The following is a 24355-nucleotide window of genomic DNA, read 5'->3' on the forward strand; positions in this document are numbered from 1 at the left end:
AGTAGTGCCCGCGGTATTGGCGGCAGGGGACGCTTGCTTTTGCACATTTCGAGAAATCCACTTCTCCCGTTTGCAGCGGTGGTTCAGGTGACCCTCGCGACCTGCCTTGGGGACCACCCTCCCCTTCAAGTCCCCTGGACAGTGGAATCAAGGGTGAGTCCAAGCGCCCTCTCCTTCCCGGCTTGCGCCCCATTCCCTGCCACCCCAGGGAGCCTTCCAAGGTGCCCAGCTGCCAAAGCAGAGGAGTAGCAGTCGCAGTGACCCGGGAGCGCACAGTGCGGAGGCAGGAAGAGGAGGAGGAGGAGAAAAAACGCTGCATTGGCTACAATTTAGAGTAAAGCAGCCGCTACCGCTGCCGTGGAAGGAAACGCTGCCAACCGCAACAGAAACGCCACCCTCGGATACCTAAGTGAGCATGTGTGCGACTCTGCGCACGCCTAGTTGCGCCCCTCAATGACAACGGGTTCCTTAGAAATTTATCCAGCTACCGGGTTTTGTGTGTACCCAGAAGGCTCGGGAAGGGGCCTGTCTGGGACTGAAGGGTATCGAAAGGACCAAAGGGGAATTCAGGACTGGGTAAGGGGGGACTTGGGGAGACAAGTGCTCCAGGTCAGTGTCCCCTAGAAACTCTAAACGGGCAATGACTGCACATGCCACCACCTAAGCCTGAGCTGGAAATGTTTCTCTGTGCCGGCAACATTTATTCATCGACATATTCATTCATTCAACCAGTATCTATTTCCCTCCTGCTTAGGGCAAGAGTCTGTGCTAGGAGTTGGGAACGTGATGGGGGAACAGACACAAGCGTCATTCCAGTCCTCATGGAAAAGTCTAGTATGTTTTACTTTGTGTGTAACCATCTGTGAAAAGCCGTGTGACAAGGTGGCTGTCCTAGACGCTTGAAGCCCTCCCACAGTCCCCTGAAGTATTATTTTGACCATTTTTCATAGGATGAAACTTGCCCAAAGACATAGAAGTAGCAGAGTCGGTATCCAAACCCCTCCTCCTTTTGGGGGCCTCTCTGGCTCCTGCAACAGCTACAGCCCTTAGAGCTGCTAAGAGTTCGGGCCTTTAACTCCACCAGCCTTTAGCGGCCTCCATACCTGTGTCTTGGCTCTCGTCCCGGAGTTGGGGGAGGGAGGAGGGGGTAGGGGGAGCAGGGGCGGGGCGGTTTCTCTTCGACACAGGTGTGTAACTGTGCTGAAGCATCAGGCTAGGAATTTCGCCCAACAAATACTTACTGGCTATCTACCATACAGGAGGTTCTAGACAGGGGCTGAGGAAGACACCAAGATAAACAAGAAGCTCCGAAGGAGCTTACAAGATAGTTGGGGAAACAAGTTTCATTGTCTTTAAAAAAGACAACTTTTTAAAATAAAAATGACATCCATTTATTATTCAAAGCCCCAGATAAATGCACTCCTTCAGCACTCTCTCCCCGCAAAAACTAGAATTAGTTTAATTTACTTCCCCACTCCTTGTTTGTACTTCTCTAAACAGTAAACAGGGCTTGATTTTTTTTTTTTTCCCCCCTAAAGCAGGACATTCGAAGAGGCTTAAGAGCCAGTAGGTATATAAAGGATATAGCACTGGGATGATGGGACTTAAAAATGATTCTGCCAGGACTATTAGGCAAACTCTTCAAATTGAGAATAAAAAGGATACAACTTAATAGGAATCAGGGTGCACTGGCGCATACATTTCTACGGTATCTACTTAGAAGGAGTTGGTAGAATAGCTTGGAACACGGGACTCAGCAAATATTACATTTTTATGGATAACAATGATAAGATCTTTGATAGATATGGCATTTTCAGATGTTACACAGTCAGTCACAACTAGTTTCAGGTCATATTCAAGAGTTATCTTTAGTAATGTAAGTCAGGGAGGAAGAAGATAAGCCATGAAGTGACCACTGTCAAGAGATAAGAGTGCCCTCTTAGGGTGAACGTGGAGTCAAAAAAAAAAAAAAAAAGAATATTTAAGAAAAGTACTGTTGCATTAAGATTTAGCGCTGATATAAACTTTACAAACAAGAATTTTGGAATGCCTCTGACTTGTGAATACTCTCATATCTGGGAATTCTACTTTCACAGAAAAAAAAAAAAAAGAATGCGATAAATTACTCCCTGTCTTTCTTAAGTAAAAACTATTTTAAACAGACTTAAATCCTAATGACAAAAATTCCAAACAAAGATCGCCAAAGGGGCTTCTAATTCGCTGGGCCTCCTCTGCCTCGAATTCTGAGGTCAACCAGCGCCATTCACAGGACATCTTCCCGCTGGCAGCACACACTCTGGGGAACGGTAGCAGGACTGCGTACGGTCAACCTCTGGCGGTGGGCACGGGGCCTCTATCTTTCAGGTCCCAGTTCTCCCACCTGGAGGGAACCCAGTACCTGAAGCCGACTGGTTGTAGCTGACAGCCTCCCCAGCACTTTCCTTACTCTTCCTCAAGCTGCTAGTAAAACCCGGAGAAGCGGCCTTCTTTCAGATCCCGCCCGACTCTCAGGCCTCACACCCAAAGGCCTGAGGCAGAGGGAGTGGTGGCGGAGAGGGGGTGGGGAGGGAGCGGGGCCGCAGTGACTGAGCATGTGCGAGGAGGGGCGCATGCCCAGTGCGGTCGGCAGCTTCCCACTGCGGGTGGCTCCGGCGGTGGCAGCGGTGGCGGCGGCGGCGGCAGCAGCGGCGGCACCGCCTCCTCCTCATACTCCCGGGGTGGCGAGGTTAGATGAGCGGCCCCAGTAGTGGCGAGGGCGGCGCGTGGGGGAGGAGGAGAAGAAGGAGGAGGAGGAGGTCTCTGTCTTTGTAGTCTCCCTGCTGCGAGAGCGAGAGGCCGCCGCCGGAGCCGTCGTCGTTGGAAAAGGGCTGTGTGTGCGCGCGCGTGTCTGCCTGCCCGTCCCGCGGGGACGAGGCGGCGGCGGCTGCGAGGATGATGATGTGCGCAGCGACTGCCTCTCCCGCCGCCGCCTCCTCGGGGGCCGGCGGGGACGGATTCTTCCCTGCCGCCACCATCTCTTCTTCCCCGGCGCCGGGGGCGCTGTTCATGCCGGTTTCCGAGGGCTCCTTGGCGGCCGCGGGGCTGGGGCTCGGGCTGCCGGCCGCGGACTCCCGGGGTCACTACCAGCTGCTGCTGTCAGGCCGGGCCCTGGCCGACCGCTACCGGAGGATTTACACAGCTGCGCTCAGTGACAGGGACCAGGGGGGTAGCAGCGCTGGACACCCGGCCTCCAGGTGCGTCTCCGGGTGCCCTTCGTTGCGCCACATGCTGCATGTGCGCCTGTGTGTGTGTGTGTGTGTGTGTGTCTGTCTGTCTGTCTACATAGGTATTTACTGAGCTGTCTTTCAGCAAGCGCTTGATGCTAGATGGTAGAATCACTTATTGAGATAGGAGGGTGCGGTGGCGGCAGTTTCTGTTCTAAGTGTGTGTAACTGTCTTTGTAGGGGGCAAGAGAGGGTGGGAGGGGAGCTTGTGATGCTAGAAAAGGTGGTGGTGCGGGTGGGTTATGACATGTGTATGTGTATTGTTGAAGAAGGAGGAGGGATGAGCAGAGGGTAATGCACCAAGAGAATTTGCAAGAGCGACGAGGGAAGTGTCGTTCCCAGTGTCTCTGCCGCAATGGTATTTGCACGTATTTCTCATACCCCTCCCCCCACCCCTTCATGACATTCCATCCTCACCTTTCCGCCTCCCTTAAAAAAAAATCTGCCTTTCACTGAGGGGTGGGGGTGATGGTATCGGTTAAGGATAATGTCATATATATAGGACGAGTTTTAGATAATCAGCCTGTAGGATAAGGCATGGGGTTTCAATTTAAGAGATTTATGCGAAAGGGATGCAGTTGGAGGTTTAGGTGGCTGTGAAAGGTGTCTGATACAGATTTTTAGAGCTGTACTTTGATAAGTGGACCTTTTGGTTCTCTAGAGATGTGGCTGCAGCAGTGCTTGTGTTCTGTTGTCCCATCGGCCATTTCCCTTCATCTTCTATTTCCTCTGTCACTTTTTGGCTTTAGAGTGCGGGGGGGGGCGGTGGTTTATGGGGAAAAGGGGAAACCTGAAGAACTTCAAAATATGACAGCTGCTGTAGTGATCAACTGACACCAACTGGAAAATTTGAGTAGCTCCTAGATCTCTTCCTAGGCTTGGTGCACCTTCAGCTCCCGTGATGGAGGAGATGTTAAACCACTTTCATTTTCTTTTTCTTAAAATGTGGGTGTCTTTTTGCTTAGGGCTCTCCTGTTGTTTTCCTTTCCATGCTCTTACATGCCACATACCTTGAAGGATGGTGACTGACTTGTTTCACCAGCTTGGCTTTGGCAGTGGTAATTGGGAGTTGGCTTCATACTTTTTTTTCTCACACCTTCTTGCAATACATAGGGAAAGCATAGTAGGATTTTGTCAAATAAGTTACAGAGTTTACTGTATTTATTGAATATGTAGTTTGTTCGGTAATAACCAGATGCCATTTTCTCTCATTATGAGAGGGGCTAGGCTGTGAGTCAGGTATCTGTGGTTGACCAGTATGTACTGTGGCTCTTATCCACTGCAGAGAGTTGTAAGATGGAGCTTTCCTCACACGTTTTCTGGGTAAACCACTCTTCTCATGTGTATAATTGTTTACAGGATTGGGACTTGAGTAGTTTTATCATACTGATATAAATGTGTGTAACTAACTACCCTTTGCTATGTAAACTGAAGGCCACAATGGCACGTCTGTTTCTTGCTGATGCTTTTGAAACTAGCACAGAATCTCAATAAACAGTTTGCTCTAATGATTAGGTATAAATTGGAGCTGTGAGTCTGTATATTATGGCACCGTAGGTACATCTTTACAAACCCCTCTCAAAGAATTTGAATTTATTTTGTATGTTGTTTCCAGACTTATGCAATAATTTGTGACCGGTATGTTCCCTGTTTTAACTTTGTACTCCTATACTTGTGTAATAATACAGTTTCTGTGTATTTAGAACTGTATAAACAGTTTTAGACAAAATTAATATAGATTAACCACATACATAAAGTCTATGAATGATTTTTAGTCTTTGGTCAATTTTTGTACAAGCTGTCAATTAAAATTAGTGAAGAATTAGTTCAAGTACTGTATTTCGAGAAGTACTGATGGAAACGAGCCTTAAGTTGTAAGTTGTGTGATATTGCCTTCTAGTGCTTGTTCAGAACATGATTGTTTATTATAGTTCACATTACTTTTTCTAAGTCTTGGCCTGCAACTATTCTTTATTGAGGGTTTGCTTAAGAATTCAGTCACATTTCTTATTAACTATGAATGGGGAAATTGGAGCTGGGATTTAGGTTCTGAATGAATGATGTAATTATTTGTATGGGGCACTAGTTGAGTTAGAGGAGAAGATGAAATGTTTCAGAGACAGAGAATGGAGCAAGAATAGAGGGTGAAGTTCTAGTGAGAATCAAGTTTAAAGCTGTGAGAGAAAGGAGACAGTGAAGGAAGCTGAAAAAAGATTAAAAAAATTAAGAAGAGAACTGTGGGACAGTAGCACCTCTGGTCCTAAGAAAGTGGATTGAAAGTCCTCGACAGGGATAAATGTTGAAGAAAGTGAGAACACTTTCCAGGTCGCTGATGACTTTTGAGGAAGTGGTCAAGATTCTGTGGAAGAGAGATGTGGCTGAGGAGTCAGTGGGATACTTGGGGTAATGGGGAGATGGTTGAGGGAAGGATATTTGAGTATGCGAGGGTGGGTGGGAAACATTCAGTAAGTGGAGAGGGAGAAATTAAAGAAGTTAGAGAGGGGATAAATGACGGTGAAAAGTCTAAGGGAGATCTCGGGGACAGATTTAACACGACAGGTGGAGAAGTTAGCCACTAAAAAACGTTAGGAGCTAGTCATCCTTTAATATAGAAGGGGAGGAGGTAAGTATTTATAAATCTAAAGACTAGGAGTTTATTAAGAACTGTATCCTATTCGTTTTGGTAACCCCAGTGTCTAGCACAATTTTTGGCATCTGTTCTGTAAATATCCAGTGCCTACTGTGTGCCAGGCAGTTTTAGGTGCTGAAGCTGTAACAGTGAGCAGGATAGACTAGGTCTCTACTCTCTCTGGAACTTCCACTCCGGTGGGGAGAAATAAGCAACTGATCATTTCAGGCAGTGATAAGTAACCATGAAGGAAATGAACCCAGTTGCACGTGATAGATGATTTGTAGTTGGCGGGGGCCGGGGGTGTATTTTAGGTAGGGTGGTCAGGATTGGTCTCTTTGTGAGTTGACATTTAAGTTGAGTCATAATGATTGGAAGGCAGAACTAGAGGAATGGTGTTCTAGGAAAATACAGTCTCTGACGCAGAAACAAGGTTGTGTTCAAGGAACAAAAACAAGGCAAGTGAGTTATCAGTGTTGAATAAATTAATTACTGTGGATTATGTTTTAGGTGTAGGTAGAGAAGTTAAGGGATGGCAGCCTAATGGTGTCAGTGACTTTGATCTTTGATGGCATTTTAGTGAATGCTTGGATTCTGAAGCTGGACTGGTTTTAGATCCTGGCTTTGCCACTTTCTAGCTGTGTGACCTTGGGTGCATTATATAACTCCTATACCTCAGTTTTTTGCTTAAAAAATATTTTTGAGATATAATTGGCATATAACATTCTATCAGTTGTAGGTGTACAACATAACCGTTCCATATTTTGAGAAATGACTACCACATAAAGTCAAATTAGCATCCATCATCACACATTGTTGAAAATTTTTTTTTCTTGAGGTGAGAACTTTTAAGATCTACTCTCCTAGCAACTTTCAAATATACAGTCTAGTATTATTAACTGTAGTCACCATGCTGTACATTACATCCCCATGACTTATTTATTTTATAACTGGAAGTTTTTCTTTGTACCTTTCAACTCCCTTTGCCCATTTTGCCTATCTCCCACCCCCTGCCTCTGGCAACCATGAATCTCTCCTCTGTATCTATGAGTTCAGTTTTGTTTTTGTGTTTGTTGTTTTTGTTTTTTTTTTTAGATTTCACTTATAAGTGAGATCATATGGTATATTTGTCTTTCTCTGTCTGACTTATTTCACTTACCATAATGCCCTCAAGATCCATTCCTGCTGTTGCAAATGGCAAGATTTCCCTTTTTTTAATGGCTGAATAATATCCCATTTATTATATATATCACACCTTCTTTATTCATCCATCAGTGGACATTTAGGTGGCTTCTTGGCTATTGTAAATAATGCTGCAGTGAGCATAGGGGTGCAGATATCTTTTCAAGTTAGTGTTTTCGTTTCCTTTGAGTATATTCTCAGAAGTGAAATTGCTGGATCATATGGTAGTTATATTTTTAATTTTTTGAAGATCCTCCGTATTGTTTTCCGTAGTGGCTGCATCAATTTACATTCCCACCAACAGTGCATAAGGGCTCCCTTTGCTCCATATCCTTGCCAGTACTTTTTATTTCTTGTCTTTTTGATAATAGTCATTCTAACAGTGTGAAGTGATATTTCATTGTAGTTTTGATTTGCATTTTCTTAGTGATTAGTGATGTTGAGCATCTTTTCATGTACCTGTTGGCCATTCATATATCTTGTTTTTGAAAAATGTTTATTCAGAGCCTCTTTCCATTTTCTGAATTGGGTTGTTTGTGTTCTTTTGTTTGTTTTTTGTTGTTGTTTTTTGATATTGAGGTGTGTGAGTTCTTAATTTTAGATACTGACTCCTTACCAGTAGTATATGGTTTGTGAGTATTTTCTCCCATTTGGTAGGTTGCCTTTTCATTCTTGTTGCTTTCCTTTGCTGTGCAGAAGCTTTTTAGTTTGATATAGTCCCACTTGTTTGTTTTTGCTTTTCTTTATGCCTCAGTTTTCTTCTATGTAGAATGGGAATAATAATAATGAGGATCGTATTGTAGATTGAATGAATCTGTATACGTAAAGTGCTTGGCACATTAAGTGCTAATAAATATTAATTAATGATTTCTGCTGAGAGTGAAGGGGCAGATGGAGTTTGGGGACTTAAAGAGAAGGCAGAGATCATGTCTTACTCTTTTATGTTTTGGTCTCAATGACTGTTGAATGTGGGAATAACTATTTCATTTATTCAGTGACTGAATAAATATATTTTTGTAAGAATGAATCAATCAAAGTTGGAACATTTGCTTGAGGAAAGGGATTGTTAGGAAATGAATAAAGGAATGTTTGATCAGTTCTTAGTGGAATGGTAGTACAGCATTGATTGCATTTGGGAAGAACCATAGCACAGTGGCTAAATCTGCTCTGGAGTCAGACCGTCTTAGTATTTCAGTTCTGCTTTTTTCTGTCTTAAAATGGGCAAGTTAATTAGCATTTCCATGTCTGTTTCTTTACTTGTATCCTTATAGGGTTATTGAAAGGACATCCTGCCTGAACATTGTTAAGTGCTCATTAAATGTTAGCTGCTGTTGTTGGTGGTCCGGGTATTACTGCTACTACTACTACTACTACTGTTATTATTATTAAAATCACATATTTAAAATTCCAATCAGCATGATGTTGTAAGCTTTTCCACTCAAAAGAGAAATGAAAAAAACTGCTAGTTGATTCAAGGTTGAAGTGTGCCTGGAGGTCTAAGGAAAAAAGAAAGTGAAGGTTTTTGGTGACAAAGATTGAACATATGGTAAAAAGGAAAGTGATGCCAGGAGGGAACTGATAGACTGGGAGATAAAGACAGTCAGGGTATCTGGGTTGAAGTGGTAGAAGAACAGTGTTAGTGGAAACAATAGAGGAGACTGTGGTTAAAATGGGAAGTTGCTTTTCTTCTCCAAGCTAAACCCACTTACTTCCCTCAGCTTCTTTATCTCTTTCTTGTTAGAAATGCTATTTGAGCCCATCCTTCAGATGCATTGGATTTTGGTTAGAAGAGGTTAATCCATCAAAGATTCCGGGATTAATACTTGGTGCTAACCATTGGCCTTATAAAGATTTGTAAGACAGTTTCTACCTTGAGTTTATTGTCTGGATGGGTGTGAAAGGTACAAAGGCAGGTACTTACAAAAGTGTTAAATGAAATGACTAAGAAAGCATAGCCTATTATGACAAAGGGATGGCCTTCTGAGCTGGTACAAAAGCATGAGCAAGAGGTGAGAAAGCACAGTTTGTGTGTAGGTAATGGTAAGAATTCTGTTAGAGCTAGAATGTAGGTGTTATGAGGGAGAGCAACGGGAATTCATTCTGGAAGTGGAGGCTTTGGTCAGAGGGTATGGCAGCTTAAACTGCCAGGTAGGAGTTAGATTTTATTCAGTAGACACTGATGGTTTTGAGCTATGAAGAGACATTATTGTAGGAGTGTTTTAGTAAGTGATATGGGATCGAATCAGTATATTTGTGGATAGGTAGTAATTTGCTTCATATAGCTGTTACATCTATGGAATCCTATATAAACACATGTTAAGACAAAAATCGCTCTGTTGGCATATTAGCAAGTAGAAATATGAAATGAATTCATTTCCTAGATCAAGATAAAAGAAGATCTTGCCTTTGGGCTTAAAAAGAAAATAAAAATGTTAATTTAAAAATGGTTTTGCATTTTAAGGTATTTATTTTAAAAAATCAATGGAATAGAATAGTCTCACTTTTTCATTCAAGAATAGATTAAATATTCAGGTTTTGGGGGTAGGAGACAGGTTAATCAAGGTTTAATTTACATATAATAAAATTCACCCTTTTTAAGTGTCCATTTGTAGAGTCTCAGAACCATCACAGTCAAGTATAGAATATTTCCATCATTCTAAAACGTTTCTTTAGTTAAGTCCCTTTTCCTACCCCTAGCCACTGGCCACCACAGACCAGTTTTCTGTCACTAATATTTTACCTTTTCTAGAATGTCTTATAAATCTAGCTCCTTAAGGACAGGACCCCAGATACTGTTCCCCTTTATGTAATCTATCCTCATATTTTCTATAAATGGAAGTTAGGCTTTAAAGCTTCAGTAGGTTTCGGTTAAACATTTTTTGGCAAGAACATTTTGTATATAATGCTGAGTACTGCACATTGCATCCCATCCAGAGGTTTTCAGGTTGTCTCATTGTTTAATAATGCTCAGTCTAGTTACTTGAATTACTTGGATAAGACGGTACCCACTAGGTCTCTTTTCTGTAAATGTATGCTTCTTCCATTTGCATTAGGCAGGTAATCGTGGGTAATAACTTTGGCACACTGAATATCTTCCACCTAATGGTTTTAGCATCTTTTGATAATCCTTGACTGAGTCAATAATTTCATTAGGGGCTTCAAAATGATGATTTTTATATTTCTGTTAAAATAGAATTTAGTAGCTGATGCTCTTCTGCAAAGAAGAGTTTTCCCTTATCAACTGGTGGTAAACTTAGTTCCTCCTAAGAAAGCAGGGTAAATGATTCATTTTCTCCCCTCATTAGCCCATTTGGTATAATAGTCCAGCAGTGGTGTGGTGGTTGCTCTAGTTCATCACCCATGTCCCTCCGTTCAGTTACAAGTTCCCCTAGCCATTGAGAATATTGGCAGCTAAAACTGATTGCAACTGAGTCTCTCCAGGCATTGCTGTGAGCCAACAGACCTGCTTCCCTCAAAGGCTTGCGTTTTCTTCAGGGTCAGCCTGCATCCAATGCCTATTCTGTATGGGGGTGTGAATGCCTGGCCCTTTTGCCCTAAGGTAGGACAACTTTGAAGATCCGTCGCAACTCCAGAGCTCCCCATGGATTGGCTGAGGCCTTCCTGTGACTGCATTTCAATTCAACTCCTTCCTCTGTGTAGTCTCACTTCCTTCACTCTCCCACAGGTGTTGATTTGGAGGGCATTCCCCAGTACTTTGGTTGTGCACCTCTTCATTTCAGAGTCTTTTTTCTTCCAAGACAGTTGTGGTACCAGCAGTGGTCTGAGGAGGTAGTCTTCAGAATGGAATTTTGGAGCTAGATTATCTGCTGGCTGGCTAGCAGGAAGAACCCCGCTGCTGGTTGTAGGTGGAGCTCTGATACTGATAACCCTTTGCATGCACTGTAGCTGTGCACCTGGTAAAACTTTCACTGGTGGCGAATTGGAATGGCATTCCTGTAGAAGAGCAAGTATTTGTGGGTACAGTGTCTTAGGCTTTTGAGACATTTAGGGAAGTGATTAATTATACGGACGGTGTAGTCAGATGGCTGTTTGGTGAGTGACATAGATTGGAGAAAGACAATGAAAGGCTGAAGGTAGTTGGGGGCAAAATGAGAAAGTTAGGTAATTTCTTTCTTTGGTATCATGTAAAGAAACTCATCTTCTGCAGTAGGAGGAAAGAAAAAGGTAAGGATTAGGCCCAAGATTTAATTTCAAGGGTAGCAGAGCTCCAGGGCAGGTTGATTTCTCAGCAAGTCTGCTAAGCCAGCGTGTCTGTGCTCTGGTTAGGAAGGAATGAGACCCTGGCTTTTAAGGTGGGACATCTGAGTTGATGCACTGGAAAACCTTGAAACCCCAAATTCCTCTGAACCCTCTGAGCCTACAGAAGTGACCTTCTTCTCCTGGCTAGAAGGTAGTTACTTGAAGATTATGCTGCCCCTGCTACCCCCATCTATTCTCCTCTCCCCTGCTGTCTATCACCAAACCAGTAACTAACTAGAGTTAAGTCACAACAAAGCCTACTGGGAGGTGCTGGGTCTGCTGAGGGAGGAGAGGGACTGCGGTGCACGTGCACGCACGCACGCACACACAGATTGATTCCCAAACTGCACTGAGGCACCCCCAAACACCCCAGCAGACACACAAGAATACCATGGGATATTTCAGAATTTTAAAGGAAACACAGAAACGTCTGTCACAAACTACTAACTTGATGTAGTTCACGGTTCTTACATTAGATCCTGTTGCACTCCTTTTGATGACGTCATATCTTTTTAAAGTTGAATTTTTGGTTGTTGCTGTGATACAACAAAGCACTGCACAAAAATCAGTGTGGAACAGAAGAGGAGGGTGACATGTTTAATCTGCACAAGTTTGAGAAGTTGTGCAGTACTCAGAATGTGCAGTGTCCTATTATTAAGTAATTGTAGTTATTTAAGATGAAATATTTTTCTTTAAGTTTATGTGTATTATTTTTTCAAATGGCTACTAAGTTGCTAGAATGTAAATTCTTAATTATTTGTATCTCATTACATAATAAGCTCTACTGTTAGGTATTCCATTTGGCCTAGAAGGGTTATGGAAAAATTACTGATGATGGCTATGCAAGGGCCCAGTAATGGATTTATGTTCGTCAGTGCTGATCTAGCAACTGAACTGATGAATGTCCAGCCTGACAGTAGCAGAGCCTAACTTTCCTTCAAGGATACCAACCAGTCCTTGTGCCTTGGAAAGGACCGTGATTCATTTTGACTGGATTTGATGCATATTCTGTGTATGAGTTTCCCTTTGCAACTTTCCGGGGCTCAACCAGTGCCCATGTTTGAGGGCTTATAGAGTGATCCATCAGCACAGGGTGCCACATAACATCGTTTCAGAGTAAGGGACCCACTTTATAGCAAATGAATCCCACAGATCCATTTGCCCTGTTGTGCACCATAGCTGCCCAGAAGCTGCTGACCTGATAGATAGTAAGACAGTCTTTTGATGGCACAACTGATGGTGAGCGTAAGGTCCTATCCTTCAGTGTTCCTAGTAGGAAGAACACGTGGAAATTGGGATGCCTCCACTCAGCATCACTGTCAGTGATCCACTGGGGACTTTATGCTTCCCATCTCTGTAGCTCTGAGCACTGGGGGTTAAAAGGTCCTGGTTCTCCGAAGGGAAACATTTTCAACAGAGACACTGTAAGAGTCCTGTTATACTTTAAGACACTGCTACTGGTGGGATTTGGTGCTTCTTTTCCAAGATAAGGAGTCACCATTTTGACAGGGCTAATGTACCTGATCATCTGAAGGAGGTAGGGCTGCCGTTACACAATGGAGCATGGAGTTTGGCACACAGGTGATCTACTGGGTGTCTATTGGTACTTTCTTTTCCAACTTTAATGGTAAATGGACATGAGAAAGGCCTGATGGCCACCTCACAGGATCAGCCAACTGGGCCAGCAGAAATTCTAGCCAAAGATGAAGGGAATCCAGAATGACTAGCAGAGAAGAGGTTGTGACTATAAGTTTTGGCCTTGAAACCATCTGAAACCAGTGGTGGAGGCTGTAGTTTGTCCTACTTTACTTCCTCTGGAAAGTTTCTCCAGGAAATGAGACTAACCAGAATTCTGCAGGAACACTGTCCAGAATTTATTTGAAGCAAGTGAATGCTAGTAGTATAATAGGTGACCTGTAGTGAATGCTGTGGGTTAATTTTAACTGTTTTATAGATTCTCTGGGATGTTCTGTATAATCATATCATCATTCTTCCTGATCTCCAGATACCCCTGTGCTCCCCCAACCTTTATTCCAATGACAAGAACCTTTCTACTTCTGTTCAGTGTTGAATAGAAGTGGTGAAAGTTGCATCCTGCCTTGTTCCTAATGTGAGGGAGAAACAATGACAAATTAGTTTCTCTGTCTTTCACTATTAGCTGTAGATGTTTTGATGGCCTTTGCCAATTTGAGGAAGTTCTTTACTATTCCTATTTTGCTTATGGTTTTTATCATAAATGTGTATTGAATTTTGTCAAATGCTTTTTCTGCATTTATCAATATGATCATATATTAAGAGAATAAAAGGAAAAATTAAATTAATTAATTTTGAATGGTAAGTCAACCTTGCATTCCTGGGATAAAACCTCGTATGTGATGTATTGTTGACTTTGATTTGCTTTTGTTTGTTAAGAATTTTGGGGTTTATATTCACGAAGGATATTGGTCTATAATCTTTTTTTTTGTAATGTCTTTGTCAGGTTTTGGTATTACAGTTATCCTTGTTTCGTAATACAAGTTGGTTAGTAATCTCTTCTTTATTTTTAAAAAGTTTGCATGAGATCGGTCTTATTTCTTCTTGAATATTTGACAGAGCTCACTGGGGGTACCATCTGGTCCTAGAATTTTCTTTGGGAGAGGCTTTTGACAGATTCATTTTCTTTAATAGATACAGGGATATTCAGATTTTTTTGTTATTTCTCATGTGAATTTCGGTAACTTTTTTTTTTTTTTGAGAAATTTGTCCTTTCATTTAAATTGTTGAAATTTTTGGCATAAAGTTGTTCATAGCATTCTTTTTATTATCCTCTAATGTCTCTGGGGGTCTGTGGGGATAATCCTTTTTTCATTCTTCATGTTCGTGTTTTCTCTTTTTTCCTTGATTAGCTGGAAGTTTGTCATTTTTGTTTATAAGTTCAAAGAATCAACTTTTGGCATTATTGATTTTCTCTAATATTGGTTTATTTTCTATTTCATTGACTTTCCTCTTATTATAATTTACTTCTTTTTTACTTTGCTGTTTTTCCTTTTTAGTTTTTTAAGATGGAATCTTAGGTCATTGATTTTAGATTTTTCTTGTCTTCTAATGTATTTAAAGTGATGGATTTTCCTCTAAGCACTTATTTAGTTGCATCCCACAAATTTTGATATTCAGTATATTCTTTGTCATTCAGCTTAAAATATTGTCTAATTTTCTTTGTAATTTCATCTTTGATTCGTGCCTTGCTTAGAATTATTTTATTTAACCCTCATATATTTGATTTTTTTATGTATATTATTGTTATTACTTTCCAATGGACATTTTATGTAATTTCAGTCTTTTAAAATTTATTGAGATATGCATTATCTCCCAGGATATGGTCTACCTTCGTGATTAGAACATGTGCACTTGAAAAGAATATGTGTTCTGCCATTTTTGCATGCAGAGTTCTATTAATGTTGTATAGTTAAAGTTGGTTGATAGTGTTGTTCGGCTCTTTTATGTCTACACTCATTTTTTGTCTAGTTCTATTAGTTGCTGAAAAGGGGTATTAAAAATATCCCATTGTAACTGTGGATTTGTCTTTGTCCCTGTAATTTTGTCAGTTTTAGCTTCATATATTTGGGGCTTTGCTATTATGTACATGTATTTGTATAACTGTTAAAACCTCCTGATAAATTATTCTTTTATTTCATTATGATACATGTTTCTTTATCTCCAGTAATACTCTTTGTCTTGAACTTACTTTATCTGATATTAAAATAGCCTGTTCAGACTTCTTAGGCTTACTATTTGCCTGGTAAATTTTTTTCTGTCCATTTACTTTTGATCTATCTATGTTATTATATTTAAAGTTTCTCTCCTTTGGGCAGTACACATAGGATTTTGCTTTTTTTTTTTTTTTTTTTAATCCATTCTGTCAATTTCTGCCTCTTATTTGGAGAGTTTAGACCATTAATATTTAATGTAATTAATTATTGATATGGTTGACTTTAGGTCTACCATTTTATTGTCTTCTGTTTCCCTCTTTGTTTTTCATTCCTCTTTTTCTCCTTTTCTACCTTCTTTTAGATTATTCTTTAGTATTCCATTTTAATGTAGCTATTGGACTTTTTGGCTATATCTTTTTGTATTAATTTTTAATGCCCTAGGGATTACAATATAGATACCTACCCTTTCACAACCTACTTAGAGTTGCTATTGTACTGCTTCACTGAAAATAGAGAAACCTTACAAACATACAGATGCTTTTTTTTCCCCTCTGCTACATCCCACTCCCCTCTTTATGTTACAGTTCTTTTATATGTTATGGCTGCACACTTTGAAAACCTCACTATGCAATATTATAATTTTTGCTGTCAACAGTCATACATATTTTAAAGAAATTAAAGGAAAAAAGTGTTTTATGTTTACCGATATATTTATTATTTCTGTTATTCCTCCTTCATTCCTGAAGATGCTACATTTCCTTTCAGTTTAAAGGACTTACTTTAGCATTTCTTGTAAAGTAGTCTACTGCGGATAAACTCTCTTTTTTTCCCTTCATCTGAGAATGTCTTTATTTTGCTTTCATTTTTAAAGGATATTTTAGGGGAACATAGAATTCTGAGTAAAAGCTTATTTCCTTTTAGCATTTTCATGATGTTGTTCCACTGTCTTTTCACCATTATGATTTCTGATGACAAACCTTTGGTAATTCAAATTTTATTTCCCTTTATGTAGTATGTCATTTTTCTTTATCTGCTTTCAAGCATTTTTTTGTTTTTGTTTTTCAGCAGTTAAATTTGATGTATCTAGTCTTTATTTTCTTTGAGTTTCTCCTCTTTGGAAAATGCTCAGCTTCTTGAATCTGTAAATTTGTCTTTTACCAAATTTGGGATGCTTTCTGCCATTGTTTCTTAAAATATTCTGCTCTAGTTTCTGTCTTTTTTCCTGCTAAGATTCCAATAACAAAACTTTTGAGATTGTCCCACAAGTCTCTGACTATTTTTTCTATTGTCAATTTTTTTCCTCTTTGTTCTTCAGATTGGATAATTTTTATTGATCCATTTTCGAGTTCACAGACTCTTTTCTCTCTCATCTTCATTCATTTATTGAGCCGATCCAGGTGAATTTTATTTCACATACTGCATTGTTCGGTTTTTAAATTTACATTTGGCTCATTTTTAAAATAATTTCTCTTTGTCTTCTGAGAATTTTTTCCTGTTCAGTTCAACTGTGTTTGCCTTTACTTCATGGAGCATATTTATAATAGTTGCTTTAAAGGTATTGTTGGATATTTATAACATGTGGATCATCTCAGGGTTGGCATCTGTTAATTGTTTCTTCCCTTGAAATTTATCACATTTTCTTTTTGCATTGCAAAGATTTTGGATTGTATCTTGGACACTGTGAGTGTTTGTTTTGAAAACTCTGGGTCTTACCATAATTCTCTGGAGTGTTGAACTTTGTTGTTGTTTCTTTTAGCCGACTATCAACCCGTTTAGCTTCAGATTGCAAATTTGGTCTTGCCTTTTGTGGGTGGTGGTTTTTAATTCTCAGAGACTTTGCTATGTTGGTATGGGTTTGTCTCATACCTGCACAGCTCCAGAGCAAGCCTAAGACTTACGTGGGCTTATAGGCAGGATTAGAGAATCCATTTCTCCAATCTTTCTCCCTTCCAGGATTTTCTCCACATTCTCCAGCATGCAGGAGCCCCTTTCCCCAATTCCTGTGGCCAGAAAGATAGGGTTTCTCTTGGAGTTTTAACTTCTGTGTTGCTGCTCTCTGTATGCAGTGATTGCTTCCTGGCCTTAGAGCAAAGCTGTTAGAGAAAGGAGAAGAAAATAGCCGAGCTGGGAAGCTCACTATCCTGTGGGTCATTTTTCCAAGTTTGACTCTCCTCCACAATATGCTTTTGTTTCCTTTTCAGAGTCCTCAAATAATTTTTTTCTTTCTTTCTTTTTTTTTTTTCTTTTTTGTATTTTGCCCAAAGTTTATAGTTGTAAACAGTGTGAAAGATAGACTGTATTTGGTTTATGCCACCATACTGGAATCAAAATTTCTCCTCTGGTTGCTTTTAAGATTTTTCTCTTTATTTTTGATTTTTAGCAATTTGACCATGCTCTTCCTAAATATGTTTTTTCTTAGTGTGTGTTTATCATGTGTTTGGTGTTCATTGAACTCCTTAGATATGTGTGATATAATTTTTGTTTAATTTCACACATTATGCCTTTACTTCCTCCAATATTATTTCAAACCTAGTCTCTCTCATTTCCTTCTGGGAATCCACTTATACACACATGAGGCTGCTTGATGTTGTCCCATGTTTGAGGGGTCAGCAAACTTGTTCTGTAACGGGCCAGATAGTAAATACTTTAGGTTTTGCAGGCTCTCTAGTCTCCCTTGCGATTATTGCAACTCTGTTGTTACAGCTTGAAAGCAGCCATAGGTAATATTTAAACAAGTGAGCATGACTGTGTTCCAGTATAATTGTATTTACAAAAATAGGTGGCAGGCTAGATTTGGACTGCAGGCCATAGTTTGCTGACTCCTGAGGTGTAGGCAATAATAGTTGCCGGAGCTGCGTTGTGAATATAGAGGTAAAATCAAAGAAGCGTAAAACATAGATATTGGCAATAACTAAAATGTGGGGGAACTGGACGAATGAGAATAAGGGTGTAGGAGAAGAGACTGAAAGATGTGTTAGGACTGGATTACTATGTTCCTGTATTGCTTTATTTGAGGACAGAAGTGATAGAGTTAAACTCTCAATTTATAAAAATGTCTGAAGCAGCGCTGTAAGGGATGAAAAGACATAGATCCCCAAAGCAGGGGTTCCTTTAAAGAAGCAATTGCAGTAGTTCTGACAAGTGATAATAAAACCTGAGAGAAGGCAATGGGAATAGATGAAATAGAACAGATTTGAGAGACATTTTGGTGTTAGAAGGATGATGAAAGAATGACAGGTATAGCAAGTGACTAGATGTCAAATACAGAAATAATAATGCCTTTCCTCTAGGTATTAAGGGAGGGAGGAAGAACTAGTTTCTCAGGAGGCCAGTTTTGACACCTTTCTCTCTACATTTTCTTTGTCGGTTATTTCAGTCAGTCCTGTGATTTCAGTAATTACCTAATTGTTTTGGACTTCCTGGTCTGTGGTTTGTAGCTAAAACCTTTCTCTTGGCCTCTAGACCTGTGTTTTGAAAAGTCTCCTGTTAGGAGTCTCTCAATCCTGTCTCAAATACATTATATACAATATATTCAGAGGCTACTCATGAGCATACTATCGCTTACATACTGACTCTTTTCCTATAGGTCAGCTAAACAGAAGTCTGAGACATCATCTTGAAGTTGGCATTAAGAGATGATAATGACCTAACACTCACTCACCCCCACCTCCTTTTTTCAGAAGGCTGAGAAAAGTCACATTCAGTGGGAAAGTGAATTGAGGTTAGATGGAGAAGGGAGTACAGCATTTAGAAATTAGTGTTTAGAGGGAAAGAAGGAAGATGGTAGCTTGAGGAAGGGGACACAGAATTAATCTGTCTTTTGGATAAGAGACACTGTAGCAGATGTTCTTAGTGTCCTAGCCATATTTCTTTGGCTTTCATCTCTATATTGTCTACTTACATTTATGAATTTCTGCCTGAGAACTTTCTTACTGGCCATAGAGACATGCTTGGCCTGTGTGCAGGGCAAGCCAGAAATGCCAGGGAGTTAATGCTGTCAGAAAGGCTTTCAGCCACTGATGGATGGGGATGTGGTGGATAAATACCTCGTTTTCACATCTCTCCTTTGGGATAACTGAGCCGTGTTCTATACCATCCATTAGAGTTCTCCAGTAGGATCACACTCTGGTTGCCCATCAGGGTAACTGGCTTAATAATACACTCTTTCTTGACTGCCTTTCCTTCCCTATTTCACTTCTGATTTCCCCTATCAGTGTTTTTCCTGGATCACCTCTCAAACAACTACTTGTACTTGAATCCTTAAATCATGTCTGCTTTTGGGGAAACCCAAACCACAGTAGGCACTTTAGCATGGTAATAAAAAGAAATAAAATTTGTTTAGCACTTATTAATAGTAAGTATAGCTGTAAGTGCCTCATAATCTAATGGGATAAGTACTCTTTTCATCCTATTTTACAGATGAGCCGACTGAGGCACAGAGCAGTTGATTAACTTTCCCAAGATCACAGAGCTAATAAATGACAGAGCCTGCATTTGAACCTATGCCGTATGTCTCTAAATTCTGTCCTCGTAAGCTGGTAGGCTAAGGGAGAAGAGCAGGAATAATAAGCAAAAAAGAGAGTGTGAGGACAATTAATGGAGTAAGGCCCTCGTAGAGATTATTTTGAGGTGGGTGAAAGGAAAGTAAAGGAAGTAGTACATTCTAAATGACGTCCCTTTCAGCAGTTAAGTAGAGGGTTAGATTATGTGCTCTGAGCTAAATGGGTAGTGGTGGGATTTTGAAGTGGCTTGAAAGGTGGTCGATTTTCATGGTGGATGTACCTTTATTGCCAGAGAACATAACTGGCTCTAGACCAGCATTCTGATGATGCTTGTGAACTCTCAGTAGCTGTTATTAAGGTTGTTACAGCTTATTGAAAACAATGTAAGTTACCAATATAGAAATAAATATAAATTATGAACAGATGACTCTCATGAGAAGTAATATATGTGCTAAAGATTTAAGCGACAGGAAAAGGAAGAAAAAGGAGCTAATAAAGAAGACTGAGAAAGAATCATCATCAAGGGAGATGGAACACTAAAATAGAGGTTCTTCTAGAAGCTGAGGGTGGGGAGTATTTAAAGAAGTAGACTGTTTGATAGTACTCATATGTAGAAGAATATAAAGGATGAAGACTGCAGGTAAGGAATTCAATAGGCAACAAGAAAGTTTGTGATGTTGAGAAGTCTCATACACTTGTAGGAGCTTGATCGTAGGGGATTGAAAAAGTTTGAGACAGTTGTTCCTCAAGAAGTTTAGTGATGAAGAGGGCAGAGGGATAGAGAATCATTTAAACTCTTTTTTTAAATTGGAGGAGGCCAGTAGGCCTCTAGGGTTAGAAGCCATAGAAGACAGAGATTAAAGAGTGAACAAAGAAAGGGTGTAAGTGGTTGAGCAAAATCCCAAGGATGGTGAATGAGATGGGGTCCAGTGTATAGTAGGAAGGGTATACTTGGATACGGTATGTGCTGTCTCTCTTGGGATGGAGGGACTTGAAGGAGGAGATTTAAGTTTTGGAAGAGGTCTCAGGGGCATATTTTCACCCTTTTCATCTTTCTCTCTGAATTCTAGTAATTTTTGCTGATCTCTTCAAATTCCCTCTTCACCGTGTCTAATGCTGTAAACTCACCTACTGAGTCTTTAGTTGCAGTTATATTTTTCATGTCTAGAAGTGGGATTTGATTCTTTTTCAGATGTGCTATATTCCCCATACCCTGCAGATATTTTAAAGCTAGTCTTTTTTTTTTTTTTTTCTGTAAAGTTGGTAAGCATAGTTGTGTCTGAAAAATTTATCTGGAGTCTGTTTGTCCTTCTGTTTTCTTTTTCTGCTAGTTCTCACTCACGGTGCCTTGTATCTTTGTGTGCCTGGTTGTTTGACTGCTAACTCTCATTACCCTTCTGGTGGCTCTCTTAGTCCTAGGATAAATGGACTGTCTTCAGAAAGTTTTGTAGTTGCTCCATGGCTTGAGTTTTGCTTGGCCACCTAGGCTCTGTGTGCCTAGATTATAAATCTGCATGAGGCATGGTCTAATAAAGTCATAACTTTCCAGAGTCTTTTCCTCCCCTCACTCTCTACTCCCAGTCTCTCCCCCACTCTCTTTTTCTTATGCTGCTCTGCCCACTGCCAAGGTAACTTTATTTATAGTCCTTACCACTCCCACACCCTCCCATTCCTATCCCCAACCTAAAGACTTCCAAATAAAATGAAGGGACTGAAGATATATAGGAAATTGTTTGCCTCTCTCTCCTACATCAACTTGAACTGTTAAAATCTCTGTTTTTATTACTAATTATCAGCCTAGGTTAAGTAAATAAAAGTTTTCTACTTAGTAATCAGACTACTGTCCCTCCCTAATTTATTCAGTGTTGCATGAACACAGTGAGAGTATCATTACATTAATTACACAGGAGAAATGTCTGGCTTCTATAGAAAAACTTCAGTTTATATATGGTGTTTTATAAATTAGTTGATTTTTTAAAATTGGTCTTCTATTTACTGACCTTGATAATTTATTTATTAATTCTTTATTTGTGGATTATTTTACATTTCCTATAAATATGGTTATGTTGTCTACAAATAAAAATGCTTTACTTTTTTTTCCTTTTCAACCATTATGACTTTTATTTCTTTTGCTTGACTTACTGACTTCCTGTGCAGTATTAAGTAGAAGTGGTGACAGTGTAAGTTCTTGTGTTTTTTCCCATTCTTAGTGGAAGTATTTAATTTTTCATCCTTGAGTATAATTAAGTATAATGTTAGCTGTAGGGTTTTTGTTGATAATCTTAATTAGATTAGGTAGCTTCTCTTCTTTTCCTACTTAATGCGGCATTTCATCACAAATGATTGTTGAGTTTTATAAAATAACGTTTCTGCTTCTGTTGAAATAATAATATTTTTCTGCTTATTCCTCTTATTCAGAATAAGGGGAAACATTTAAAAAATGAATTTTGCATTTTATTTATTATCCTTTTTATATGTTGATGGACATTGAAATTATTTTTAGGTCAATGGCTTTTTTTCCCTCATAATTTTTGTACTGAGATATGAAATTCACATACCGTAAAATAGACCTTTTCAAAGTATATCATTCAATAATTTTTAATATATTCACAACTTTGTGTAACCAGAACATTTTTATTCACCCCCAAAATAAATCCCGTATCCTCTTGTAGTCACTCTCCGTCTCCTTTCCGTCAGCCCCTGGCAACCAGTAATCAGCTTCCTGTTTCTATGGATTTGCCTATCTGGACATTCATATAAATGGAATCATACCATCTGTGATCTTTTGTGGACTTTGCTTCTTTCACTTAGCATAATGTTTTCAAGTTTTATCCATATCGCAGCATGTGTCTACTGCATTCTTTTTTATGGCTGAATAATATTCTATTATGTGGATGTGCCACACTTTGTTTAATCCATTCATCAGTTCATGAACATTTGGGTTGTTTCTACTTTTTGCCTATGTAGTATTTGTGTTTCTATGTTCATGGGAGATACTGGCCTGAATTTTTTTTATTTTGAAATATCCTTTTCAGACTTTGGTATCAGAATTATGCTAACCTCACAAAATGGGTTGGGAAATGTTTCTTCTTTTTATATTCTCTGGAAGAGGTAGTCTAAGACTGATATTGTTTGAAAGACTGTACCAGTGAATTCTTTAAGTGTTTGAAGGAATTCTCTGGTAAAGCCATCTGAGTCTAGAGGGGTTTTTTTTGTGGGAAGGCTTTGACTAGGGATTCAATTTCTTTAACAGATATGACTACTCAGATATTGTGTTTTTTCCTTGTTTAGTGTCGAGAAGTTATATTTTTACAAGGAATTTGTCCTTTTATTTAAGTTGTGAAATTTATGGGCAGTGTCTGTAATTATGTCCCCTTTCTAATTTATTTCTCATATGGGTAACTTGTGGTTTTATTTTTTCCTGGCCAACCTTTCTAGAGGTTTATTAGATTTATTAATCTTTTCAGAGAATCCGTTTTGAGACTCCTTGATTTCCTCTATTGAATGTCTGCTTTCTGTTTCATTGATATCTGCTCTTATTTTTATTTCTCTCCTTCTACTTTCTTTTTTTATTTTTAATATTTATTTATTTATTTGGCTGTGCCGGGTCTTAGTTGCGGCATGCGGGATCCTTAGTTGCGGGATGCAGGATCTTTAGTTGCAGCATGTGGACTCTTTAGTTGCGGCATGCAAACTCTTAGTTGCGGCATGTGGGATCTAGTTCCCTGACCAGGGATCGAACCTGGGCCCCTGCATTGAGAGCATGGAGTCTTAGCCACTGGACCATCAGGGAAGTCCCATCTCCTTCTGTATTCTTTACATTGAATTTGCTTTCTTCTTTCTACCTTAAGTTGTAAGCCTACATCATTTACTTTCAAGCTTTCTTTTTTCATTGTATGCATTTGTATGCAGAAAGCTATATATTTCCCCAAAGTACTGCTTCAGCGACATGCCACAAGTTTTGATATGTCATATTTAATTTTTATTCCATTGAAAATGTTTTCTAATTTCCATTGTAAGTCTCTGTTATAGCTCTTTGACTGATAGGTTATTTAGAAATCTGTTTTTTTAGATTTTCAAACATTTGAGAATTTCTTAGTTTTCTTTCTGTTGTTGGTTTATAGTTTAATTTTTCTGTGATCATTGTCCTTGGAAATACGTTGAGACTTGGTCTGTTGTCCAGCATATTATCTATTTTGGTAAATATTCTATCTGCCTTAAAAAAGAATGTGTATTCTGCAGTTGTTGGATGTGGTTTTCTATGTATGTCAGTTAGATCAAGTTGATTAGTCATGTTTTTACATTTTCCTGCATCCATGCTGTTTTGTCCTCTACTTGTTATATCAGTTAGATAGAAGTATGTTAAAAATCTGATTTTTTTGACTGTGGATTTGTCTTTTCTTTTTATACTTCTGTCAGTTTTGCTTTATATATGTTGAAGCTATGTTGTTATTACATACATTCGCATTTAGGATTTTTGTGTCTTCCTATTGAATTGACCCTTTCAGCATTATGAAATGTTCTGCTCATCTCTAATAGCACTTCTAGCCCTAAAAATTACTTTGTCAAATATTAATATAGCCACACCAACTTTTTTTGGGAGGCCAATGAGTGTGTACAAGATACATCTTCTGCAATCCTTTTACTTTTAGTCTGTGTCCTTTCATTTAAAATTTTGACATAGCAATTTTTAAAGGAAGACCTTTCTTTGGTATTTCTTTTAGTGTTGGTATATTGACAAGGAATTGTGTCTACTTTTGTGGATCTAAAATTATCTCTATTTTTGTCTTCATTTAAAAAAAATTTTTTTTTTGATGTGGACCATTTTTA

The 24355-nt window shown here is 39.3% G+C and overlaps 2 protein-coding genes across 14 annotated transcripts in view; one reads left to right on the top strand and one right to left on the bottom strand.

Moving 5' to 3' along the window:
* Window positions 1–24355, bottom strand: part of SCEL (sciellin) — a 398872-nt gene that overhangs the window by 336708 nt on the left and 37809 nt on the right. The gene's annotated exons all lie outside the window — the stretch shown is intronic.
* The window catches only part of MYCBP2 (MYC binding protein 2), a 270723-nt gene continuing 248974 nt past the window's right edge, over window positions 2607–24355 (top strand). For 12 of the 13 annotated variants that reach the window (XM_082434738.1, XM_082434743.1, XM_082434745.1 and 9 more), the window contains exon 1: window positions 2607–3233. In XM_082434738.1, the coding sequence (XP_082290864.1) occupies window positions 2932–3233 (302 nt within the window). In that variant the 5' untranslated portion in view covers window positions 2607–2931. The remainder of the gene's footprint in view (window positions 3234–24355) is intronic. The other variant, XM_082434741.1, reaches the window with a different exon arrangement.

Source organism: Balaenoptera physalus, assembly GCF_965194825.1.
Source record: "Balaenoptera physalus genome assembly, chromosome: 18".
Classification (NCBI taxonomy): Eukaryota; Metazoa; Chordata; class Mammalia; order Artiodactyla; family Balaenopteridae; genus Balaenoptera; species Balaenoptera physalus.